Source organism: Colias philodice, chromosome 19, assembly GCF_061535455.1.
Source record: "Colias philodice isolate Cphi_HAF_F1 chromosome 19, ilColPhil1 Martin Lab GWU primary, whole genome shotgun sequence".
Classification (NCBI taxonomy): Eukaryota; Metazoa; Arthropoda; class Insecta; order Lepidoptera; family Pieridae; genus Colias; species Colias philodice.
In genome coordinates this window covers 6,501,252-6,524,952 of record NC_143104.1, presented here as the reverse complement: position 1 = coordinate 6,524,952, position 23,701 = coordinate 6,501,252, and the positions used below count along the sequence as shown (strand labels likewise).

At 32.1% G+C, this 23,701-nt stretch overlaps 1 protein-coding gene across 1 annotated transcript in view; it reads left to right on the top strand.

Moving 5' to 3' along the window:
• The window catches only part of LOC149480004 (zwei Ig domain protein zig-8-like), a 70,147-nt gene that overhangs the window by 36,884 nt on the left and 9,562 nt on the right, over window positions 1-23,701 (top strand). The window contains exon 3 of the mRNA XM_089707280.1: window positions 11,588-11,766. Within this exon, the coding sequence (XP_089563406.1) occupies window positions 11,588-11,766 (179 nt within the window). The remainder of the gene's footprint in view (window positions 1-11,587; window positions 11,767-23,701) is intronic.

The following is a 23,701-nucleotide window of genomic DNA, read 5'->3' as shown; positions in this document are numbered from 1 at the left end:
TATAATCCAACTTGTTACCTTTACTAGGCGGTTTCTATAAATATCATTGAATCATAATTACGAAATAACGTTGATTAGTTTGAGTTTTTCCTTACAATTGGCAGATAAATATTAAGTAGGTAGTTACGTATAGTAAAATATTAAGTACTTACAATCAATGTGATGCGAAATTGTTATATGAAATTGTTTAATTAGGATTGTGTTAAAAAATTAATTAAATAATAATATAATGTGTTGAAGTCAGCTTTATGAACCTAGCCCTATTTTTTGTTTGGAGGATGAGACTTGAAAGCTCATAAGACATTTTATCAAATATATTTTGTTTGTGTATTTAAAATAAGTCAGAAGGCTTTTTGATTTCTTCTATTACAACATTCCCGTGAAGAAATCATAGCTTCAATAAAAATATCTTTTTAATATAAAATTTCCATTCAATCATTGGTAACCTATTTTTAGCATTGAATCTGTTTTTCTCACCATCTTTACTCTCACAGATAATAAATTCCAACATAGATTGGAAAAGGAAATCTTCACTACAACTAGCATAATAACTTCTTTCAGTCAGAGAATTTGTTATAACAGCAGTTATTTAGTGCCATATCACACTAGCGGATTGCGAGCGGTTTCAAAGCGGAGCGGGTGCGCAACGAATACGTTGCGGGCGCGCAACGAACACGCCGCGGTTGCGCAGCGAATTCGTTGCGGACGCGTCATTTTGTATACTCTCGCACAAAAGCCAGCCCTTCCGCCTTGCCTAACTTCCATTCAATATTTCCATCGTTTCTGTAGCACTCAATTTTTTAACCGTACTGTGGAAATGCACTTACTTAACAGTTAACTAAAGATGTAATAACAACTGGAGTTGTTAAAAAAAGGTGCTATAAAATTGAATTACTAGGACTTTTAGAATGTACCATACATTCCAAAAGTATGTAACGACTGACCAGTATAATCTCTCCCATAGCAACGTATGTTATAAAGAGATTTTGTGAACCTAATTATGAGCAAAGTGATAGTGAGTTGCTGGTTGCTTGATAAAATTTTCTATTCACTGCTATTTATCTAATAATAAGATAGCCCTGTTTTAGTTAAGGAGCTTTAACATTTATTTCACTAATGAACTTTCTTAATGAGCAATTAAGTTATCTGATTGCATTTCGACCAAGATTTAATAGATAAAACAATACCCTAAACATTAACATGTTATGAAACTCGTAAAAAATAATGATCTCATAATTATTATACTATCACAAGTTATAAGTAACAACCAGCACGGATTCCATTTTGTTAATGAGTGTACATGACTGCGACGTAAACGTTGCGCATCTGCCACGCGTCCGCAACGAATTCGCTGCGCAACCGCAACGTATTCGTTGCGCACCCGCTCCGCTTTGAAACCGCTCGCAATCCGCTAGTGTGATATGTCACTTATTCCTGCTCTTCTAGTGACTAAATAACTTATTTTATTAAAACTTAATATTACACGATAACTTTAAACCACGTGTAGAGGAATATAATGGAGCAATAGTAAACTATATAATATGGAGAATCAAATAGTTAATAGATAGTTCTCACGGACTAACAACAGTATACTAGACTGAAATGCTTTTCGACTACCCTCTACAAGCTAAAATTGAATTTAATGGCAATGTCCACGTACCGTGAAAGCACTCTATTGTATTTCTAAATTGATGCCCCCACATTCACAACTAAAGCAAGTGCATAGGTAATTGTATTACCACATTCTGCGAGCTCCAGGTTCTTCCTTCACAATATGAATGCAAATTATATGTATTTCAGTTCCCGAAACGTTAACAGATGCAGAAACAGCGACTAACAACTGAGATTGCAAATTTGAATGTGATTTACATACTGTAATGCAATACTTTATACTTTTAGCAGAGTTAATAAAAAATCGCCGAGTTCTCTGGTATGTAGCCAAAAGGTTAAGTCATTTTTGTATTCATGACTTCGGTTCTTTCAGGTTGTTAAAATAATGAATCTCTCCAGTTCAAGACAGGGTTGTTAACATTCATCAGTTTGAATGGATATTTTTTTTACCGTTATGTTCTTTCATACGTTTTTATTTTAAGTACGCTATAGCGTTTCTTTTGATCGACATCAATGTTCTTATAGCATATGAAAGTACCCTAATTTTAACACAAAGAATATAATTATTGGCTCCTTGAAAATCTCCCTGTAAAACTGGGACAGCTCTTATTGAGAATGTTTTAGTGAGACGTAGATAAGGAAAATATTATCAATATTCCTTTTTTATTGGATTTTATTTTATTTTTAGCTTTTTGAAAGCTGCCTTCAATTTGGATATATTTTCAATGGTTCAATATTTGAGTCATTATGTCCAAGCATTTTGCTTTGTAACGACAGCTTTTTTAGAATGTTCCTACCTACTTGTTATTATAAAAATTGTCGGTTTCATACCTTTCGAACATTATGTTCTGTTCCACTTATAATATTATATCAATTGTATTTTTGATGTATATTTTATAAACAACAGCCAATTAATTATTCTTTAGAAAATAATCGACGATATACAATACGAATTAAATCCTTTTTTAAGTGTTAAAAGATATAAACTAACCGTTTTGGCTAGCTCACATAAAACTTGTCTGATTTTATGACACTGTTACTATAAACCTCGATTTAGGATCTTGCGTAACTTGCTAGACTTTGAATCGATAGAGCCGAATAAAACGGTTTCCAATCTTTTGCCTGAAAGTCAAAACTAAACTTTATTCAATAACCCACTAAGGAAAGTATTTTTAGCTTATTGTGTATTGTAAGTAAAACAAGAATTTATAATTAATGTTATTTAATCGGTATAATGAAAATTCCCAAACAATAATATACCTACTGTTAGTTATACTTAAGCAACTTAATTAAAGAGGAAAATACCTTTCCATGGAAAACAATATTTATATTTTCGTATTCATAGCAAACTTTGATAGCATAATATCTAGCAAAAAACATATACCTATCGCACACCATAAAATCGAATTACATCACTGCATCACAATCTAATAAACACAAAAAAAAACAGCGCGTGAATTAACTGAAAATTCATTTAGCGCCCGAGTTATGTAACAATACGAACGTAAAACCGACCTACGAATTCGGTTCAATTATAAAATTTGTACGCGAGAGACATTCCGTATCGAAATGGTTGGCGTGATTCAGTATTAACAAGATTTGATCGCAAGTACAGCTGATTGGCTTTTCATGCTTACGTTTACTATGCCAATTACGGAATCCCAGTATTATTTACCTTGACTAACTAGTAGCTTGTTATTATTTGTTGACACGACTACACAATTAACGCTATAGTGATGTGTTTATGGCAAAGTGAACCTATTAAATTGTTGGTGTGTGATAATTGAAATTATTTCACATTAGAAATTCACTGTTATAAAGATGGTTCAGTGTATGGTATACAAGCTTTTCAAACTCCAAACTTTGCATGTTGACATACAATTTTGTAACCTATATTGCGCGTATATTTGCTCAAAATATCATAAAAGTTATTCGTTAACGTTGTGAGAGTGTATATATTTAAGCAATGTATTAAAAACTAATCCATGCTTAATATAAGAAACATTAATTAAACATGAGGCGTGATACAAGCTCGGTCTTTCCTTTGCTGGACCTTTTTCAATCTTTGTAGGTAAAATTATTATTGAAATACACATTAATATCTATAATGGAAAGATATTATTATATATATTATTTATACAGGCCAGGTTTTGTTCCATTCGTATTGAAAAAATATTTGAGAGACAAGATAATTATCTAATATTATGAATTATTTTAATAATTAATACTGAATAATGAACATTGAAAATGTCGAAAAATATGTTTAGCATTCAGAAACAAAATCAAAATCTCAATTCATTTTCGTACAGTATTAAAAGGAAAATTATGAAGTGATTTTTCACAAATGAATTTCATGTATTGAAATCTAAAATGACATTATAGAATATTTTTGAAACAATTCATATCAAATAAGATTATGATGTAAGCCTAACAAATAAGATAATAACAATGTTTTCTGTTTTCGAGGATTCCCTTTCTGTCTTCCAATATATCCGCGAATATCAAGTAATAAATCACTTAAAAACACCAAAGTCTTATTCATAAAAAAATCTATAAAGTGATTTTACGAGCATCGTAGATGGTGGAAAAAATGACGGGCCTTTTATTGGACTGTAAATATCTATAGGAGCGAATAATAGAATGAAAACTAGAGCAAGCCTTGATGTCGCGATGCTGACGTCTCATCTGAATAATGTAATAAATATTGATTGCATTATGGGAATTCGGAACTGCGAAATTTTATCCAGAAATAAAAGTATTTCTTTAAGATTTTCTCGGTCTGAAATAGTCGGTTCAATGAGGAATTATACGTTGAATCTCGAGATATTCATGCTCCGTTAGAAGAGCTTCATTAACAAATGAATACGTTACGTATTATAGACAGTGTACACGTTGATTTAATATGCAAGCTTCTTAAAAAATCCTTAATTTTATCACATATATTTCGCTTACATGCCAAACTAATAATCCTGCTATCATAAAAATGTTTATATGTATTAGACAATATCTGAGGAATCCTATAACATTAAATTAGGTCACTATCTATATATAGGAGTAAGCAATGAATATGACGTCTATAATTTTTGTCTGTTTAATCTTGCCGGATTAAATTTTCAACCACCGGTTCAAAATCATCTTTCAAGTAGGTATGCCGTAGTTTGCATCAAAAATACAAAAGCACATCAAAGGAGTCTTGCCTTTGAACCTCTCATTAGTCCAAATAGTTTTTTCATTCGTCTGACTTAAACGTAAATTGGAATCACGCTATCATTTTGCAATTTCTTACGTGAGAAAAGTAAGTGTTATTGGCAGCCGTCAGGATGATGAATGATGTGTCCACGATTCGAGTGAAGGGTACTCACCCTTGGGGGCTATTCGATATCGCAAACCTATTTGGAACCGGTCAAAGTCAGGAATTTCATAAAACAGCCTCTCGAGAGGACAAATTGCTTTCACGTCTGTTGTAAAGATTTATTATTACATCTGATCTTACACGGGGGAACGGCGGGATTGTATTTTGTTTCTAATGTATGTTTCTTTAAAACAAAATACATTCTTACGCACAATCAGACACTCTTGGGCCCTTATATTCAAGTGAAAAAGTTGTTTTCAATACCGCATTTATTCCATTTAAATAAAGCATTATCCAATTTAAAATGTAGATGTTTATAGAGCTGAATAAGCACAGATACCGCGTTAAGCCAATAGAATAATAACTCAGCAAATACAAGCCAAACCGCAACATACGTTTGACCAACCACAAATCCTTATTCGAGAAAATAATTTAGAAACACTAGTTCACCAGGAGCAGTGGTGGCTCAGTAGAGCAGTGGTGGCTCAGTGGTGAGACCTCGGACTTCGAATCGATAAGTCCGGGGTTCGAGACCAGGCGAGCGCGCAGGAAATAAATTGATTTTTCAATTTATCTGCGCATGTTGTAACATCACCACTGCTCGAACGGTGAAGGAAAACATCGTGAGGAAACCGACATGTCGAAGAATCAAAAGTTCGACGACATGTGTCATCCGCCAACCCGCACTTGGCCAGCGTGGTGGATTATGGCCTGTACCCTCATAGGAGGCCCGTGTCCCAGCAGTGGGAACGTATATGGGCTGATGATGATGATGATGATGATGAGTTCACCAGGCTATTAAACTCTCAAATAACTTTAAATGGTTAGATGGTTTAATGTAAAGTGCTAAAAGTGTTTAAGATTTATCGTGTTAAAAGTATTTGAAGAAAATTAACATATTTTGTATCATGAACGAAAACGTTCAATATCAATTTGGTATTGTAATTTAATATTGTAGCTATAAACAACATAGAATAAAACAAATAATAGTTGTGTAAGATTTTACAATGGTTTTATTAAGTGTTAAAATATATACTCGTATTTATTCACAACAAATTGCATGAGTTGCTGTCCAAAACAGAATTAAAATTGTAAATTGTTAAATAATGAAAGACCAAAAATAATTTCGTGTTTAAAATACCTACGTAATTTATTCTGAAAATTAAATGAGCTTTGAACAATAATAACAGCTGTTGAGTCGCAGCAAGAAAAATAAAAGCCCTGTATAAATTAAACAATTTTATAAGAACGCTTCGTATTTCTTAAGGGAATTTTCAAAATGGAAAGACATCATTACTGAAACAATAGGTATTTAATTACCCGTATTTTAATTAGCACTAAATGTATACTGTATCTGGAAATTGTAATATTTGACACAAATAATGCCCTCGATGGCAATAGTACTGTTTTGTTATTGAACATACATCTCGACATGTGATTAAGTGTTTGTTTTTACGTCTGAAAAAATAATAAAATGTATCTTGCATCATCATCATCGGCTCATTATGTTCCCATTGCATGACATGGACGCCTCCTGTAAGGGAAAATTTTATAAATTATCTTTAAAAATATATTATTATAGAAGTTAATACAAAAATGGATGCAAAACGTGAGTTCATCATTCGAGTCATGCTTTTTGTTTAATCTTTTTCATAAATTTATAAACAATTATCTTTTGTTCAGGAACCTAGATTACGGCTTCATAGTTCATAGCATTCTCTTATCCCCAGAGACGAATTTCATTCCAGTGCATTAAGATATGAAATGTCTACTTCACTGCATTGTAGTCTTTATTTTTCTTCCGACATACTACTACAAATATCTATTCATTCGTATATTTGTACAAGTAAACATTATTATAAGCCTAACAAATAATAACTAAGAAATATAAAGTTAATTCATGTCAAAATTAATCACGAAAATATTAATTCAGCCTTAAGAACAGTCAATGCTTACTTTTAAAATTAATGAAAGAGCTAATCCTATACAGATGAAATGTATATTTTGTATAATCCCATCTGAATTTCTAATTCGAGACACAAAAGAGATTAGCATCGAAATATGGCTTTTATAATCATGTACGCATATCATTTTCTGAGGGAAATCTAATTAAGTTTTATTTATTAAAACTGTCAGATCGCAGTTATGATAAAAATGTTACATTAACCAAGATGATAAGAGAATCAGAGGATAATCTCTATCTCGAAATAATTGTGATCTAATTTTTTCAATTTCCATTTACGATTCCTGAATTACAAGACTTCACAATCAGACTTTGATCATCCAGGCAGTTAACCCGTGACGTGTCCTGCGCACAATAGCTGTGCCTAACGCGGCGACATGACATTGAAGGTCATCTGTACTGACTTACAAGTGAATGTTTCCAGTATAAAAAATATTTCTCTATGCCTTAAACATTTATAATGCGTTCATTTAGCTATGTATATATTATGGAGACCGATAATGTAAGGTAAATCGTGTTAAGATTTCACATCTTTTTCGGTATTTGTCTTTACGTAAAAAAAATACAAAAACTTCTGCAAACATAATCGATTTATTTTATTGTTTATAACTAGCCGCTTTCCTCGGCTTTGCTCGAGTTGAGCCCGTATAAAAAACATGGCCTATGGTTTCGTGAATAGTGTGACTGTCTGCTAGTGAAAGAATTTTTATCGGATCAGTACTTTCGAAGATTATCCCCTACTATACAAAGTTAGAAACTTTACTTCAATATTTGTATACCTAGATAGTTAAAACATACATAACAATGTTAACCTGATAACGGAGGGAGTGAACACTAGCACTATGAAAACGATTATATTTTATATTATGCAAGACTTGTTTCAGTGACGTTTTAAGAACACAGTCGGCTTAGCCCAAGCCTTCGAGATACTGAAAAGTATAGACTTAAGCCGAGACAGACTTATCGTATCGCATACGCGTCGAGCTTTGTGGATTGAGGGTCCTTTGGATCTTGCATAGGTTCTGATCCGAATACGTTCTTTGAAATAGCTACACGTAAGGAAATATGTTTAGTTGAAGGGGATAGATATTTATCCGAGCCTGCAAACTTTACGCTCTTTTGTTGAATGCTCATGCACGTTACGCTCTTATATTCAATGTCAACATATATTTGAATGCACCATTTTAGCTACATGTTTTTAAAGATTTTTTCGCTCTCTTTTTCACATTCGAAATATAATATGAAATCGCATTAACACATCCGTGGACACAACGGCTTTTAAATTTTATTTATGTTTGTAGTCGTTGCAGATTTACACGGAATTTAAAGCGAAATGTTTAAATGCATCAAGCCTACGTGCCTAGTGCTCTAGAAAAGATAAAATTAAATTTCCATTATTTATTCTCAGTGCGTCCGTTCTATAAATCTACAACATTAAATAACTGCATGCATCGTGAATAATGTGATGTCACAATAAGACTGCAGCGCACATAAATGAAAACGAAGAACTTAGACGAAGTACGTGGAAATCGTGAATCTAATAGAAATCTATTGTTGATAACGTCCCCTTTGGAGACGGAGAATTTCTTTCTACGTATATTCACCATTTATAAAGCTTTTGAAATAAATGCTTTTGATAGTCGATTGTTTATTTTTTAAGCAATGGAATTCTATCAAATTAAATTGTAGGCTTTTATTTATTAAAAATAAAATTTGATTTAGTGTTCACGCTACGTAGTTTCTGTAATATTTTGTCTATGTTACTTGAAAAGTAAATTGCAAAAAAATGGATAAAGCATGATAATACTTGTTATTTTGTTTTCTAATCTGACGATTTGAAGAAAATTCGTTTACAAATATAATATCTTACTAAGAATGAAGTTTGGTGCTGAATAAACATGAACTTCTTTGAACCCGTTACAATTATCTTTATTTTACTTACATTCACACGAGTTTTATCTCGGCTATAAGTGCGGAATATTCAGCGTCAGAACTGTAGTGATGTAGAAAAAAGAAAAAATGTAATATTCATGGAACACTGAGTTCTGCTTATAAAAAGCGATAATGTAAAATGTAATTATACCCAGTTCTCTCTTGGGATGGACGTTATATCTGACTTGATATGCTGTTAGGTATTTCAAACTACGTATTTGAGTCTAACTGGTATAAATTTAAAATTTTGTATTATTTTCATATTAAGATACAAGAGAGACTCCATCAGTGAAACAGGTTAATAATGCATCTGCCCTTCTTAACGCGTATTGAGGCTTTGTTAATAAAAAAACTGAATTTATTACGGACGCGTTTAAAGGATAAGAAAAAGGATGTAATATACATGAACATTTTAACCTTACTGTTGCAGTTCGTGATGGTATTCCTTTTGAAACAGTGTAAATGAATTAGTTTAAATACTTTTCTTATTGTTAAGATCGAAAGTAAATCATTAAAAAAGAAACTTCTAGTTTTTAAAGTGTTCTAGAAAACACATAAATATTAAATATTAAGAAGGAAATAAATATTATCGTCAATCTTAATGATAATTAAACGGTAATTTCTTAATTGCCGATCCACTGAACATTTCGGACTATCTGCACAAAATTTGCTACATTGTTAAGTCAAAACAAAAGATCGATCAAATATTTATCTTAGCAGAAAACAATCGGAAACCCCTTTCGAACTTCGTCATCGGTTTCCATTATCTTAATGACGTCACGGTAAAGTTTTATTTGTAAGACAAACAAGCCATGAGTCGAGTTAATAAATCTGCTTTCATTGTATTTAGTTTTGCCGAGCCCATTGTGCGGGATTCGTTACTAATATGATTACTATATTTGTGATGGCGAACGGTCGTGCGAATAACGCAAAATATTCACGTATATTTTTTAGGAATTAGATTATTGGTTTGATAGACGGCATGTTTGTGTAATTTGAACATGTTGTGAAAAATTCAGTGGAAATTTAGAACGCTGATGATTTATTACAATTGGTATTACTGAAAACTAAATCTGATATCCTTTCACATAAATAATATACGAAGCACAATTATAAATTGTGTATCTGTATAATAACTTTGAATTAAAAGATAGGTTTAATTACTTCAACGAATTATCTATAATCCAAACAAACTGGGCTTTTAATTCTCGTTCGAATTTGTAAAACAATGCTCGCGGCAACAGACTAATTATTGTTCGAGCTGTAGGGCCTCTCTAATTAGAACATTGTGAAAAAAATACTTAAGTCTCATCGTATCTTATCGCTATGGTAATAAATTTCAATATAATATCACCTTGATCCTTTTTAATGTTTATCACACCCTCAAACATCGTAAAATCGCACAGCTAGTACAAAAATGGTCGCATTTGCTTTAATGATGGCGCAAAAAAGTTCTTTTTTATTCTTGCTCTTATCTTTTTTCCTTGAAATTATATTTCATCTGAGTTCAATATTGAGGGCTATTTTTATGAGACTTAAAAAGGAATATATACCTAGTTAACTTTCAAAAGCAGATGCATAATCGCAAATTTTGAACTCTATGTAAAAACGTAACTAATCTCATATTTAGTATTAATAATATTTTAAGGTGCTTAATTAAAGCGTTATTTATTAAGTATTTAAATCCATTTTGCACATCATGTATTGATCGTATTTAACAAAGGTATAACAAAGCAGGGTATTTATACATTACATTGAATTTCATTACCTTTGTGGTCAAAAGGGATTCGTAATTACGAGCTTTTATTTAACTTGCTTCATTCGGATGTACATCGTTTTGGTTCAACATTTTTAACCCATTTTCAGAACATTGATTATAAATTTGCTGAACTTTGAGGGCTATACAATAATACAATAATGCGCCTTTTAACTAATATGTTTTATTAGTCTGCCTCACTATAATAGACTGATTGAATTGACATTGTAGGTAACTTCATGAACTTTGAGGTTCCAATTCAGGTCGTAACTAAAAGAAAAACATAGCGAAAAATATACTTAGACATTATTTTGTGGCACTTCATTTTTTCCTTTCTGCTCATTATCAGAATTCCTCTTTGTGTTATAGAGAGTTGTTTTAGACATAAGTTACATAAACTGACCCTTTTCTTCAAAGATGACCCAGTTTCTTTGGGACAAGCGATATAGTATTTCACTCTTAAGAGGAAAAAATCACATGACGCTATGTAAATAGTCGTTTATCCTCATGTCACAGATATGGGCAAATAATATTTATGTTCACAAAATATGGCACAATATTTAATATTCCGATGGTTTACCCGAAGCAGGAACATTCAATAGATATAAACATTTTTACGCCTCACAAATTTTTCGATGTTCGAGTTAACCCGTAAGTACCATTATCGCAAAATATTGGCTGAGTCATGGATTTTGTGGAAACAATATTATTTAGGGACAATGAGATACGTATTGGGAATTTTAAAACAATATTTACAGAAGAATTTCTTCAATTTTTAAAGAATAAATAAAACAAAATTGACAAAATATTATTTATTAGTAACTACATATATTGTGATAAGGATGATGTTTCATGTAAGAAGGACGTTTCCTCGTATTCCTTTATTTCATAAGGTCTATTACATCAAACTTGAAAGAACAATTTAAACGAACTTGTCTTTGGGTACAACTTTATTAACCTGTGTCCTCCACAGGTCTGTCAGCTGGCGGCGTTGACAGCACAGACCCGGACAGCATCTTCGCGGTCAGCAATAGCACCGCTGAGACTGTCGTTCAGCCGCACTTCGACAACACCACGAAACGGGAGTACACCGCCGCTGTGGGCCAGCCAGCGTACTTGCATTGTCGAGTCAAGAATCTTGGAGACAGATCTGTAAGTATCTTTATATATATTATTTGATAGAGCGGCCAATGGAAGTGGCTGGTCGCTTTTATAGATTTCCATAGAAGAGCTTTTTAAGGCAAGATAAACATTTAGGTTAAAAATGTAGGTGACACAGTGATTATAGCGACAGCGTACCCCAGCTCTTATGGAATCCATATCAGTATGACCTAAGTAGAAACTAATAATAAAATAGAAAGATAAATTAATATTACTCATATGCTTTATTATACAGGATTTATCTATAAAGGCACAAGAAATAAAAGTTCGTTCTCATGAATATACAAATGTACAGTTTGATTCTTGCTTACTCTATATAACGTAAGCGAGGCTATCCTAATTATAAAAGTGTATATTCAGTAAATAATTACATGCTTTAATTTGTTCTGCTTTATTAAACATTACTCTAGCGCTCGTGGCTAGTTGCATCAGTGTTTAATCTGAGGATTAAGTCAGTCAATTTGAAGGGTTTACCGCTTAGTGGTATTTCAGCAATGCGCCGGACTACGGAAACGGGAAACGTTTGTGCCAACTGTAAATAGCTTGTTATTAGACAGCCAAACATTGAAGTAAATAATAAAAAATAGTTAAACATATTATTTTATTGTGTATTTTTAAAATTTGTTCAACACTTTATACAATAACTTATGCTTAACGCTACATCAAATTATAGCATACAAAGTAGGTACCTAACAAAGAAATACAGTTTGTTTGCAAGGAAATATCTGATGAACATTTTTCTAATTTTTACACTAAGCAAAATAACTTTCAACAATTAATTATAACAACGTAGAAGAACACATCATTCATTTAATTTGGGCATAATTAATATCAATCAATATTCTATCGATTTTAATAACATAGTTATGCGCTAGTTTATTAGTGTTCCAGAACACTTCAGTTCAGAAATGTACAAGATAAATGACCTCTACAAAAATTACAAAGCAATTCTTGTATCAAACAAACGCTTAAGAATTGAAGTTTAAAAATGTTTGCTCTCATTTATTGTTACGAAATTGCTCACTACTTCTAAATCATACTGTGCTTGCTAGATGCTCCTTCGAATATAAATAGCAAGGCTTTAGGAGCACGCTTGTAGCCTGAAACTTCGCCGACTAAGTTTATAAAAACCTATCTTACATCACAAATTCTTGTCGGACTGAAAGAGGCGGTTGTTTTAGGTATTCACAGCTTTTTGCGTCCATGATTTATACGTATTTTAAATCGATCAATAAATTTATGAGATAAAAAAAATGTAATACATGATTTATTGGTTAAAATTACTTAGTGCACAATTCATACATTGTTATTTTTATGATCTCTACGATATTTGAAAAGGGTTTGGGTAGGTCTTTACCTTTTTTTCATATTTTTGCTTATTATAACATGGTAGTGTAACTGAAAGTACTTTTAATGTTTTACAAAATGAAGGTAATTCGTAAATTATTTATATTTGAGTTACTCCACCCACTTAGCTATCTAACTACTTTATTTTACCTAACTTACACAACAACATTATCGTTAACCTTTGAAATTTGTGAGAAAATGTTATATTACAATAATTGAACAGCATGAGTGTTTTGATGTAGGTACGCTGAATTTTTTTATTACTATTTTTCATCATTTTTTATCAAAAAACTGCCCTGTATAAAATTTACCCAATAACAATTTAGTAAAAAGTCTCAAAGTCATCGAAACAATTTTCACGTTACAACTAAATCCAAAGCTTATTTTCAAACACACGTTTATGAACAATTCAATATAGAGATACTCGCTATAATATTTCAAATGGTATGCGGGATCCGTAAAAAAAACTAAAAAATTCGATACGATACTCGCTCTCGTACAAAAGACTTGATATACATCTAGAGCAGGCTCCAAGGAGATGTTCGTTTGCAAAAATCGCGGACCTAAATCTGACTTCTGATATATATTGTATAGATCCCAGACATCCTATAGACAGATGTTGCCAACCAGTTTTGTGGTCCCCCTGCCCGCACCCCGGTAATTAAATATGGCATACAAAGAAAAAAATAAAAATTTCCAAAACATGCCGTGTGGGGTATCAAATGAAAGAGCTTATTGAGTAGATCACGAATATATATAGCATACTATATACATTTCTTACACTTTCTCTAAGATTTTTTAGAAAATTTACGAAAATGTTCCACTTTTGAGTTAACTTTAAACCACTATAGATTGAAAACTCATGAATATATTTTTTTAATTATTATTTTAAATAATTAACAATAGTCCATTGTTTATGATTCAATAGTTCGTAATATAATATAAGTGAGCTATGTGGTGGATTAGATGAAAATAACTATATACTATATGAACTTGAAAATATACTCGCCATCTTTGAATGCTCCCCCCACTCCCCCATGCAACTATTTCACTGTACGAAATATTGAATCGTAAACAATGGACTATTGTTAATTATTTAAAATAATAATTTAAAAAATATATTCATGAGTTTTCAATCTATAGTGGTTTAAAGTTAACTCAAAAATGGACCATTTTCGTAAATTTTCTAAAAAATCTTAGAGAAAGTGTAAGAAATGTATATAGTATGCTATATATTCGTGATCTACTCAATAAGCTCTTTCATTTGATACCCCACACGGCATGTTTTGGAAATTTTTATTTTTTTCTTTGTATGCCATATTTAATTACCGGGGTGCGGGCAGGGGGACCACAAAACTGGTTGGCAACATCTGTCTATAGGATGTCTGGGATCTATACAATATATATCAGAAGTCAGATTTAGGTCCGCGATTTTTGCAAACGAAACTCCACTGAGAGTCCGGTCTAATCCAGTATATTTGTATAATTGTCTAAAAGTGTCACAGAACATTGCGGATCGGATGAAACTTTTATTGCGTTTAATTCGTTAAAGCTTAAAGGCTCTTTAAAATTTTACGTGGAGTGGTTTTATACAACAGTATCCATGTCGATTGCATTTTGTTGGGAAATTTTAAAATAATTATTTCGCTCTTTTTGCGATGTACAGACGTAAGTAGGCCTTTGTTCGAAAATATTTTTGAAATAAACTAATTATAATTATGATAAAATGGCATAGGTACCTAATATTTTATTGATATTTTTTCTTTGTTATTTATTACCATATTTTAATGTTTATGAAAGTTCTTTTAAGTCCGTTTCGTAGATGGGTGACCCTTTACAATAATTACGATGACATTTTACAATACTACATAGAGCATGTGCTTGAAGGTATACCGGCAGAATATAAAACAAAAGAGTTAATATAAAGGATAAATTTTATTACACTAAAGTAATAATTACAATAGTTAATTGCAACTTCCAGTTTCCACAAGTTATAAATTGTAGGTCTTGAGGGATTTAACAAAGACCTACGAAACCTTATAACCAGCCCACACGCCGAAATGAACTGAAAATTATGTAGTTTTGTGTTTAGGCGAGGTCAACATGCTCGAAGTGTCGTTCATTTGCGTCTTGCTTCATATTTCTGGCAGCTTTTTGTTCTGTTTTAATTTTTACGAATGCAATTACAGCCTTATAAAAATGTGGTCGTTGGTAGGAACATATTCGTTAAAAATTTCACTGATATTGCAAATGCGTAAGATTGGAAATATGTTGCTAATTGATTTTCAATCACGCTTTTGTATGAAGTAATCTTGTGTACCTTTAGGAAATACCAAATAGAAAAATTCCTGTAATTGGTCCTGGCTGATGTAATTAATAAAAGTTATTTGTGTGAGTATTTATTGTATTCATAGGAAACAGCTGTTGTGCGACTTACCAATAATATTTTTTTTAATATCATTAAGTACCTAGTGTGGAACATGAAAATAATGTATGTATATAGATAAATAATACTCTCAAAACGTAACCTTAGCTATAAATTCATCTCTTTCGAATCTAATCTCTCTAATAAATATATATATATATTTCTATATTATAACTAAAACAATGCGACATCCCAACCGACAGTTCAACTTTCTACGTACAATGTATATTTAAAATCCCCATATTTTCTAAAGCCCTGCGACGCGTACACAATGTCGGAGACAGAAGCTTCGCGAATACGGCTTATATCTAAATTAAGTCGTCATTTGCATACTGATCTCGTACACTTGCTCCAGATATGCAAAACCATTACAAAATACAAAATAATAACAACGGTTTATAATGAGCTGTGGTATCCGATCGATAACATATTATGGAAAACTCACATTTGCATGCACAAAGTTATCTTCTAGGCATTATTCCACGAAAGTTTCCCAAGAATATTCGACGTATCTCACACTATAATATACATGTTCGTAAAAAGCGTGCATTTGGCAAAGGTATTTCAGAGCAAAACAATTCAACAATAAAATAACTTAAGTACGATTGTTACTGCGAAAAGTGCTTTCAATTTCATAGTTTCCTTTCATAGAATCGCGCGATCTAAAAGGAAACGTCTATCCATATTTCAAGTTTTAATTTTAGAAGCCGTTGCAGCCAAAAAGAAATGTTCGGAAAGAGGAAATAGCGTAACAATACAACGAAAAACAATTTTAGTAGTGTTGGCCACAAACACAGCCATAACTTTCAGCGGATGATAGAGGTACTTGTTCATCGGAGCATACAGCAAACAATGAACGGCATGCCATAGGAATCGCCCGATAGAAATACTGGATTCGGATTTAAAGGAAAGCGATTGAAATCTTTGTGCGAGCTCGTCGTTTCCTGATTCTGCCGACAAATTTATATCCCGTATATTGGAATCTGTTCGTATTCAATGAATTTAATAATAATTACCTTGTTAATATGAAGTAAGAAGCTTAACAAATTGGTTCTATTCATGCTGAAACCACCTGTCGGTTCTGAGATAGGTGTAGTGACTATAAATTATCGCCTTTCATACGACAAGTGGGAAATATGGTGACCCAAAACCTTACACGGTCTATGTTCCTTCTGTAATATGTTATATGGTATATCGTGTGAACTATGTACATTGTATAATGGTTTGAATGATGTAGGTACATAGTTAACAAATACTTGTTCTATTTAATCCTTAATTGTACTACCTAACGTGAAACTTTTTTTTTATTTTTATAAGTCACTGAGCAACTCAATTCAAATTTCAAACTTTATATTTAACGTTTATTTATCATGTTTAAATATCTAATACAAAGGTATTTAAAATATCTTTTACGATTTCAATTTGGCTAGAAAGTCACATAGGCTACTTTAAAAATGTTCTCATTACTATGGGAATTTCCTTTGAACCCGCGGGCGAAAAGCTACTATAAGTATTACAAGGGTTTATTATAAATAAGCAATAAGGTAGTTAAAAAGCGAAAACATAAAGCATCACATTTTAAGTAGGTTTTTCATGATTGCAATTGCTGATAAATTTTATTGAATTTACATTGTTTAAGAGTATACATTTCGCTGAATTTAATTGCCTTTCCGTTTTTGAATACTATTTATTATAGATAATGTAATTTCGATGACTTTTTCAATGAATACAGACAGGATTTCATTTAACAGAACTAATAAAGCATAATGATATATTTAATGATTATGTTTTTTTTTAAATTAAATCCATACTAATATTATAAATGTGAAAGTAACTCTGTCTGTCTGTCTGTTACTCAATCACGCCTAAACTACTGAACCAATTTTCATGAAATTTGGTATGGAGATATTTTGATACCCGAGAAAGGACATAGGCTACTTTTTATCCCCGGAAAATGACGCAATCCCGGAAATCCCACGGGAACGGCAACTATGCGGGATTCTCTTTGACTGCGCGGGCGAAGCCGCGGGCGGAAACCTAGTATGATATATTTTAAAAGATTGCGGTAATACAATCCTACTTTCCAATAAATTATTTCTAGATTTTAGAATGATTCGATGTCCTGTATCAATAATGTGTAAGTATCCTACAAATAAAAAGGAAGCATCACGTTGTTAACTCATATTATAACAATTGAGTTTTCGTAAAAATGAATGTTACTCCCAAAAATGCGTGAGATACATCAAAATTGTGTTATTGCTCCATCTCAATATGTACACAAATTTGTTTTTGCTAACGTACAAGAGTTCTTACTTTTTCCTTAATAAATGACGCTCAGTAACGACTACTTATTTACGCTGAAAACGCCCCAATAACATCCCCTTTCAGAAACTTGATATTCTCTGTAATATATTATACGACATTTATTATTATCTACTGCTTGGATCCCCAGCCATAAACAACTCGCCGTAATTATACAACAATTAAAACTTAATAAAGCTTCGAACGTTCGCGTAGACGATATTTTTAAGATTTGAAACAGTACAAGTGAAAAGCGATGTCTTTGAAGTATCTGAATAACTAATAATCTAATTTTAAATTTAGAATTACTTTTGAAGGTCCTTTACAATAGGTTATAAAAGAAATATATGCTTTTTCGCAGCGCAAACAAAGGGGCCGGTGATTTTAAGTGTTCCTCATCACCCATAAACACAAAGACTGGTGGTGTTACAGGTGCTTTGCCGGCATTTATGCTTATGTTTTAAAGGTGCAATATTATTCTTGTATAATTATAAAGATCCTATAAAGTAATCTTATGGACATTTAAAAAAATCCATTCAAATAAATTGTATATTTGTCAACAAGGTTCCCATATTTTTCTTAGAATTTCATAACGCAATCTCTCTGAGATAACAGCCGTGAATACCAACTAAAGAAACAGTTTTACAAAGTTAACAGAAGTATAAAAAAAAAGATTTTTTCGAGCATATCTCGATAAGTTGGACGAAATTGTTCTTGTCGAAGTAGTAACTCAGTTTGACAAAAGTTTCCTCCGTGTCTTTTCTTGTTCCCAGTTATATTTTGTTACATTAAAGATCGAATCATCGCTCGCTAAATAACGATAGCAATGAAAGCCCGGGATTGTATTAGCAAAACGTTTTATTGAACGTGACTCCGGACCACTGGGTACGATCGCAATGCGAGTTTGATTCTCCTAAGCACCATAGGAAATATCGCGTACGCCAAAACGAATAAAGTACATAGAAATGGGTCGAACCTCGCGAAGTACATTTGGAATGGAGCCAACCTAAGCCGTGGCAATTTTTGTTTATTTTCATTTTGTAAAAATATTGTATGACAGTTTTTCCTACTTAATAACGGGATTGTCCCATTTGTGACAAGTATGGAGCGACGTTTATTGGGGACGGAGCTTTGGTCTACTTTGCTTGGATTTGTATTGTCGTCGTCGGTGTGTATTGAGAAAAGTGATGTAGTTGTCCGCGTCAATAATAGAATCAACACATTGTTATGTTCTGTTCTAAGTGTATTTAACAAACACGCTACATAAAAAATCTATGAAACATTTTAAAACAACTAAATGATGAAAATTTTGCATAAGCATAATCCTATTTGAACACGAACCTCTCATCTCAACATAATAACATATGCAAAATAAGGAAGCAAATATCTTTCCTCTGTTATGTCAAAATTAATAAAAGATTTTGAGAGCAAATAGCGTTCGTCCAAGGTAATTCCAAACAAGAAAAGGGCAACGAAAATTTCCCTTAGGAAAAATATCTCTATTATGTGTACAGCGGTGACTACGCAAATAAAGTACTCGTATTACAGACGGGGCAAATATGAATGAAATTCAAAATTCAAAAAATTCAAAAATTCTTTATTTGGAACATAATAACAAATTGTACATAAACTTAAATTACGATGACATCCGTAAAAGCATAAGAGCTGTGGCACGGATGCCAACGCCCACCTCCATACATAAAATAAGTTCCGTCTTAATAATGTAACAAGTTTAACAATAATATGCAAATTAAGTCGGTTAAAAATAGAAAAAAAAAGTAGTATAAAATTCTAGATAGCAGGCGTGTTTGTGAGACTGAAGATGTGTATTCGTGAGTGTGTGAGTATATGAGTATCTACTAGCTTCCGCCCACGACTTTGTACGTGCATCCCAGTTTTTCCCCGTTCCCGCAAGAATTTCGGGAAATCCTTTCTTAGCGGATGCCTACGTCCTAACATCTACCTGCATGCCAAATTTCAGCCCGATACGTCCAGTGGTTTGGGCTGTGCGTTGATAGATCACTATATCAGTCACCTTTGAGTTTTATATATATAGATATAAATTAGTAACATATATGTTTGCATATATTTACATAATGCGTTATAACGTTTCGGTGAATCCAAGTTTGGATGTTAACTTTCGGGATTCAAATAAGTTTTCAATATTGTTCTGTTGAAGTTACGAAAATATGGATTTAGTTTCATTTAGGTTAACAGTTTCATTCTTTCATGCAGCAATTTACGTATTATTTACGATAGACCAAATTTGTTTCGGATTCTAGATTAAGTATATAGGAAAGTTAAAGAAAAGGTTTAATACAACCAGCACCATATTCTTTAATCTTATGAAAATTATTTTATGTAAGCAGTGAACATATTTATAGCTTTAGATTGAAACTAATACTGTTGAACTTAAAACCAGTTTAACAAGGCAGATTGTTCAAGTGTTCAGAGCTAAATTAACAAACAAAGATAACTTTAATCTAAATCTTGCGCGACTGGACCGATGTGAATTTTATATAAGAAACAAGAAACCAAATTTTACTAAGATGTAGGTATACGTATATAATGTGCTATTCAAAAATTTAAAATACGCTTTCTTTGTATAGGTAGGTACCATGTTTTGTGCAATGAGTGATTTAAATAACATGCAAATGATAAATCAAAACTCGTAAATCCTATCGCAAATATAGAAAGGATTTTTAGTATTTTCTAAATCCATAAAAAAAAATATTCGACATTATTCAAATATGCACTTTATATTCCATCTCTCTCGTTCATTAATAGACGACGACATGATATTTTATCTTTCAACAAAATTTACTTCCAATCGGCCCTCAATTTTAGATACGTTTTACGGACTTGATGTAAGAGCTGTAAAAAATTTATGAACAGTATGTCGCTTGCAAACAGCGTAAAATATTCGATCGAAATACTGAAAAATACCCGCGCGGGAAAAATGGTTGGAGCGTTTTAGTGGATGAACGGCTCAATGCAGCGGGCATAGGAACTGAAAAATAGTCTATCCAAATCCCAAACTAAATAAATGCCCAGTGCCAAGCATTCTAACACGTTCGAAAATACTGCGCATATAAATATTCAATGCTGAAATCGATACGTAACAAAGTAATGTTAGCCACCCGCGTAACATGTACGTTTCTTCTTTATCTCTTACCTTGGGCAGTCTGGAAGAGATCGGCCTCCTTATCCGGATCAGCGATAAGGCCGCCTTATGTACCTACCATATTAATCCTCTTTGTATAATTGTAAATATTACTTGGTGTGGTATATTAAATTGTTAAATAAAATAAATAAATAAATAAATGTTTCAATCAAATATTTGCTGCCAAAGCTATTGCGGTTTATCCAAGAGTCCACTTATCCTAAGTACCTGAAACTAGCTTTGAGCAGTAAATATATTTTTCCTAATTTCACCTCGGTATTTCGGTATTCAGTTAAGGTTAGACTAAGGATAAGGATTGAGACTTACCTGGGTTAGCCCTTTTTCATATTCAACTGTCGTCGAAAGCTTTTCCTCTTAAGCTAGGTTAAACTACTGATACGTGATACACATAAAACTAACGACACTCTTCTATTATAAATGAGTTAATTTTAGAAATAGACAAAGATAAAGAAAAATATTTTATCGCTATGAAACAAATATGATTAAAAGCAAAGTTACATAATAACAGCAAAGCTTGTTAATTATAACTTCAAGCCAATAGCTTCGCCAATATGAGCATGATATTATGTACGTCAAAGCTTCATTCCCATGAGAGCCTATCGTCAACAAAACAGACGAAAACTGATCCTACTTGAAGGTATACAAAGCTAACAATATAATATGTATTATTTTGCTTGTTATGTGACAACGAAAAACGAGGTATAAAAGTATAGACTGAACAGTGAACATAGAGCTAAATTAAACAAACATAAGAAACACAATCAACAAAGCAACGAAAACGTGTCTGAAAATTTTAATCTTGTTATTAACGTTGGTCCGTGTTATCCTACACAAAAACCACATTCACAACACGAATGTACCCCACACAGTCAATAGCTCGTATGTACATACATTTGTCACGAAGCTAGACCCATAGTACAGTCAAGTGATCAACTTGAAGTCCGTGATGTCACCAGCACGAATCGATGTGTGTACCGAATTTATGCTTCTTTCACTTGCGACGGCGACGCGTAGACTATTCTCGCTGCGACTAAATAATCGCAATTTTGGAGAAGACAGATTTGTATGCAACTATTTCTTAATTATCAAGATGATAGTAGTAGACGATTATGAATGGTATTTTGATTCCCCTCTACACTGTACCTAAAAATCTAAAATAAAAAATACGTGTATGCAATTATTTCGCCTTATTTAATGAAATGAGGATGCTTATAAAAATCAAAACAGTCTAAACTCAGTTTATTATTCAAATAGCGTTTTTTTTTTCACGCAAATTTCAACCACGCAATAACTAATAACATTTTCTATAATATAATGTTATAACTTTGGTATGAGTAATAAAGAAGATAGCCGATACATAAAACCAAGCGATCTGCAATGTTCAACGAACCCTTCACTCACCTTATTATTCATAAACCAAAGGCATAAACATAAAATATAATCTATTTTTAACGATCCAAAGATAAAAAATTTGCTTGCGTTGAGGTCTAAAATATTTTCTTGCGCATACATAAAGTTAAGTATTAATGTAGTTGGGTAAAGACTAAATCATTTTTGATGATATATTAGCCCCGTTTGTGATCTAACTTAAATTTTCTATCCTAGCGAAAATTTATGGACGGTGGTGACCACCAAACATCAGAATATGGCCCACTTGCCCCTTTTTCTTGCTCTAACACCTAGCAATACGATTCCAAGACTTGCAATAATATTATTTTCATATAGTTCTTAGTATTGGTGTCACTAATCACAACAATGTTTACGAATAATTTTTTAAAGGAAATTTATTTCCGCTTTTTCTTGGAAAAATTTCTGAAGAGCACTACAATCGCGCTTATCTTAAAAGAGTTTTTTTTAAGGTACCAAAAAGTCTTAATCCATAAGTCAATACTTAGTATGTTTTTTCAATTAATCGCTAAGTCGCACGATTATAACTTTCTTAAAGCGTTGAAAGAGTAAATACGTGTGACTGTACCAGAATCAACCAATACACGAAAAGCAAGGATTATCGGATTTCATTTCAAGAATGTTTGCCAAACTTCTGACCAAATTTCATTCACTTATTGGATAAATGACATGAGTTATGTTTTACTTATGTAGGTTATTGATACAAACAACACTACTAAGAATTAGAACACATAATTTATGATGTAAATACGTTTCTAGTGATATTATTGCTTAAAAGCGTTATTTCAGCTAGTTTCAATTATCTTGTTTTTAGTTTTTTTAAGTAAGTAAGAAATAAGTCTTCTTGACAATTTAATTATGTTTTGATTTAAGTAGACACGAATCAATAATCCATAAAAAAACATTGTGCAAATGTATACCTATAATATCTATGCCATTGTATGTAATTGTAGCTTTTTTCGTTATGTTGTTTGATTTTACTTTTAAAAATGTTAATGAAACGGACGTCGTAAATTAACTTTTATTGATTTAAGTGTTATTTTTATTTAATTACGGATGGAGAAAACGTAACTACTGAATTGGCAAAGTATATGAAAATTAATGGACAGTTTGATAGCTAGTCAAAATAAGTTTGATTAAATTCCTTTCAGCGATGCTTTCAACCTCGTCCATATTTAAATTCATTTGTTGAGTTTCTATATTTCACTAAAGTACAAATATTTTACAGCATGGATTAACGACACATTTTAATTTCATTTAAT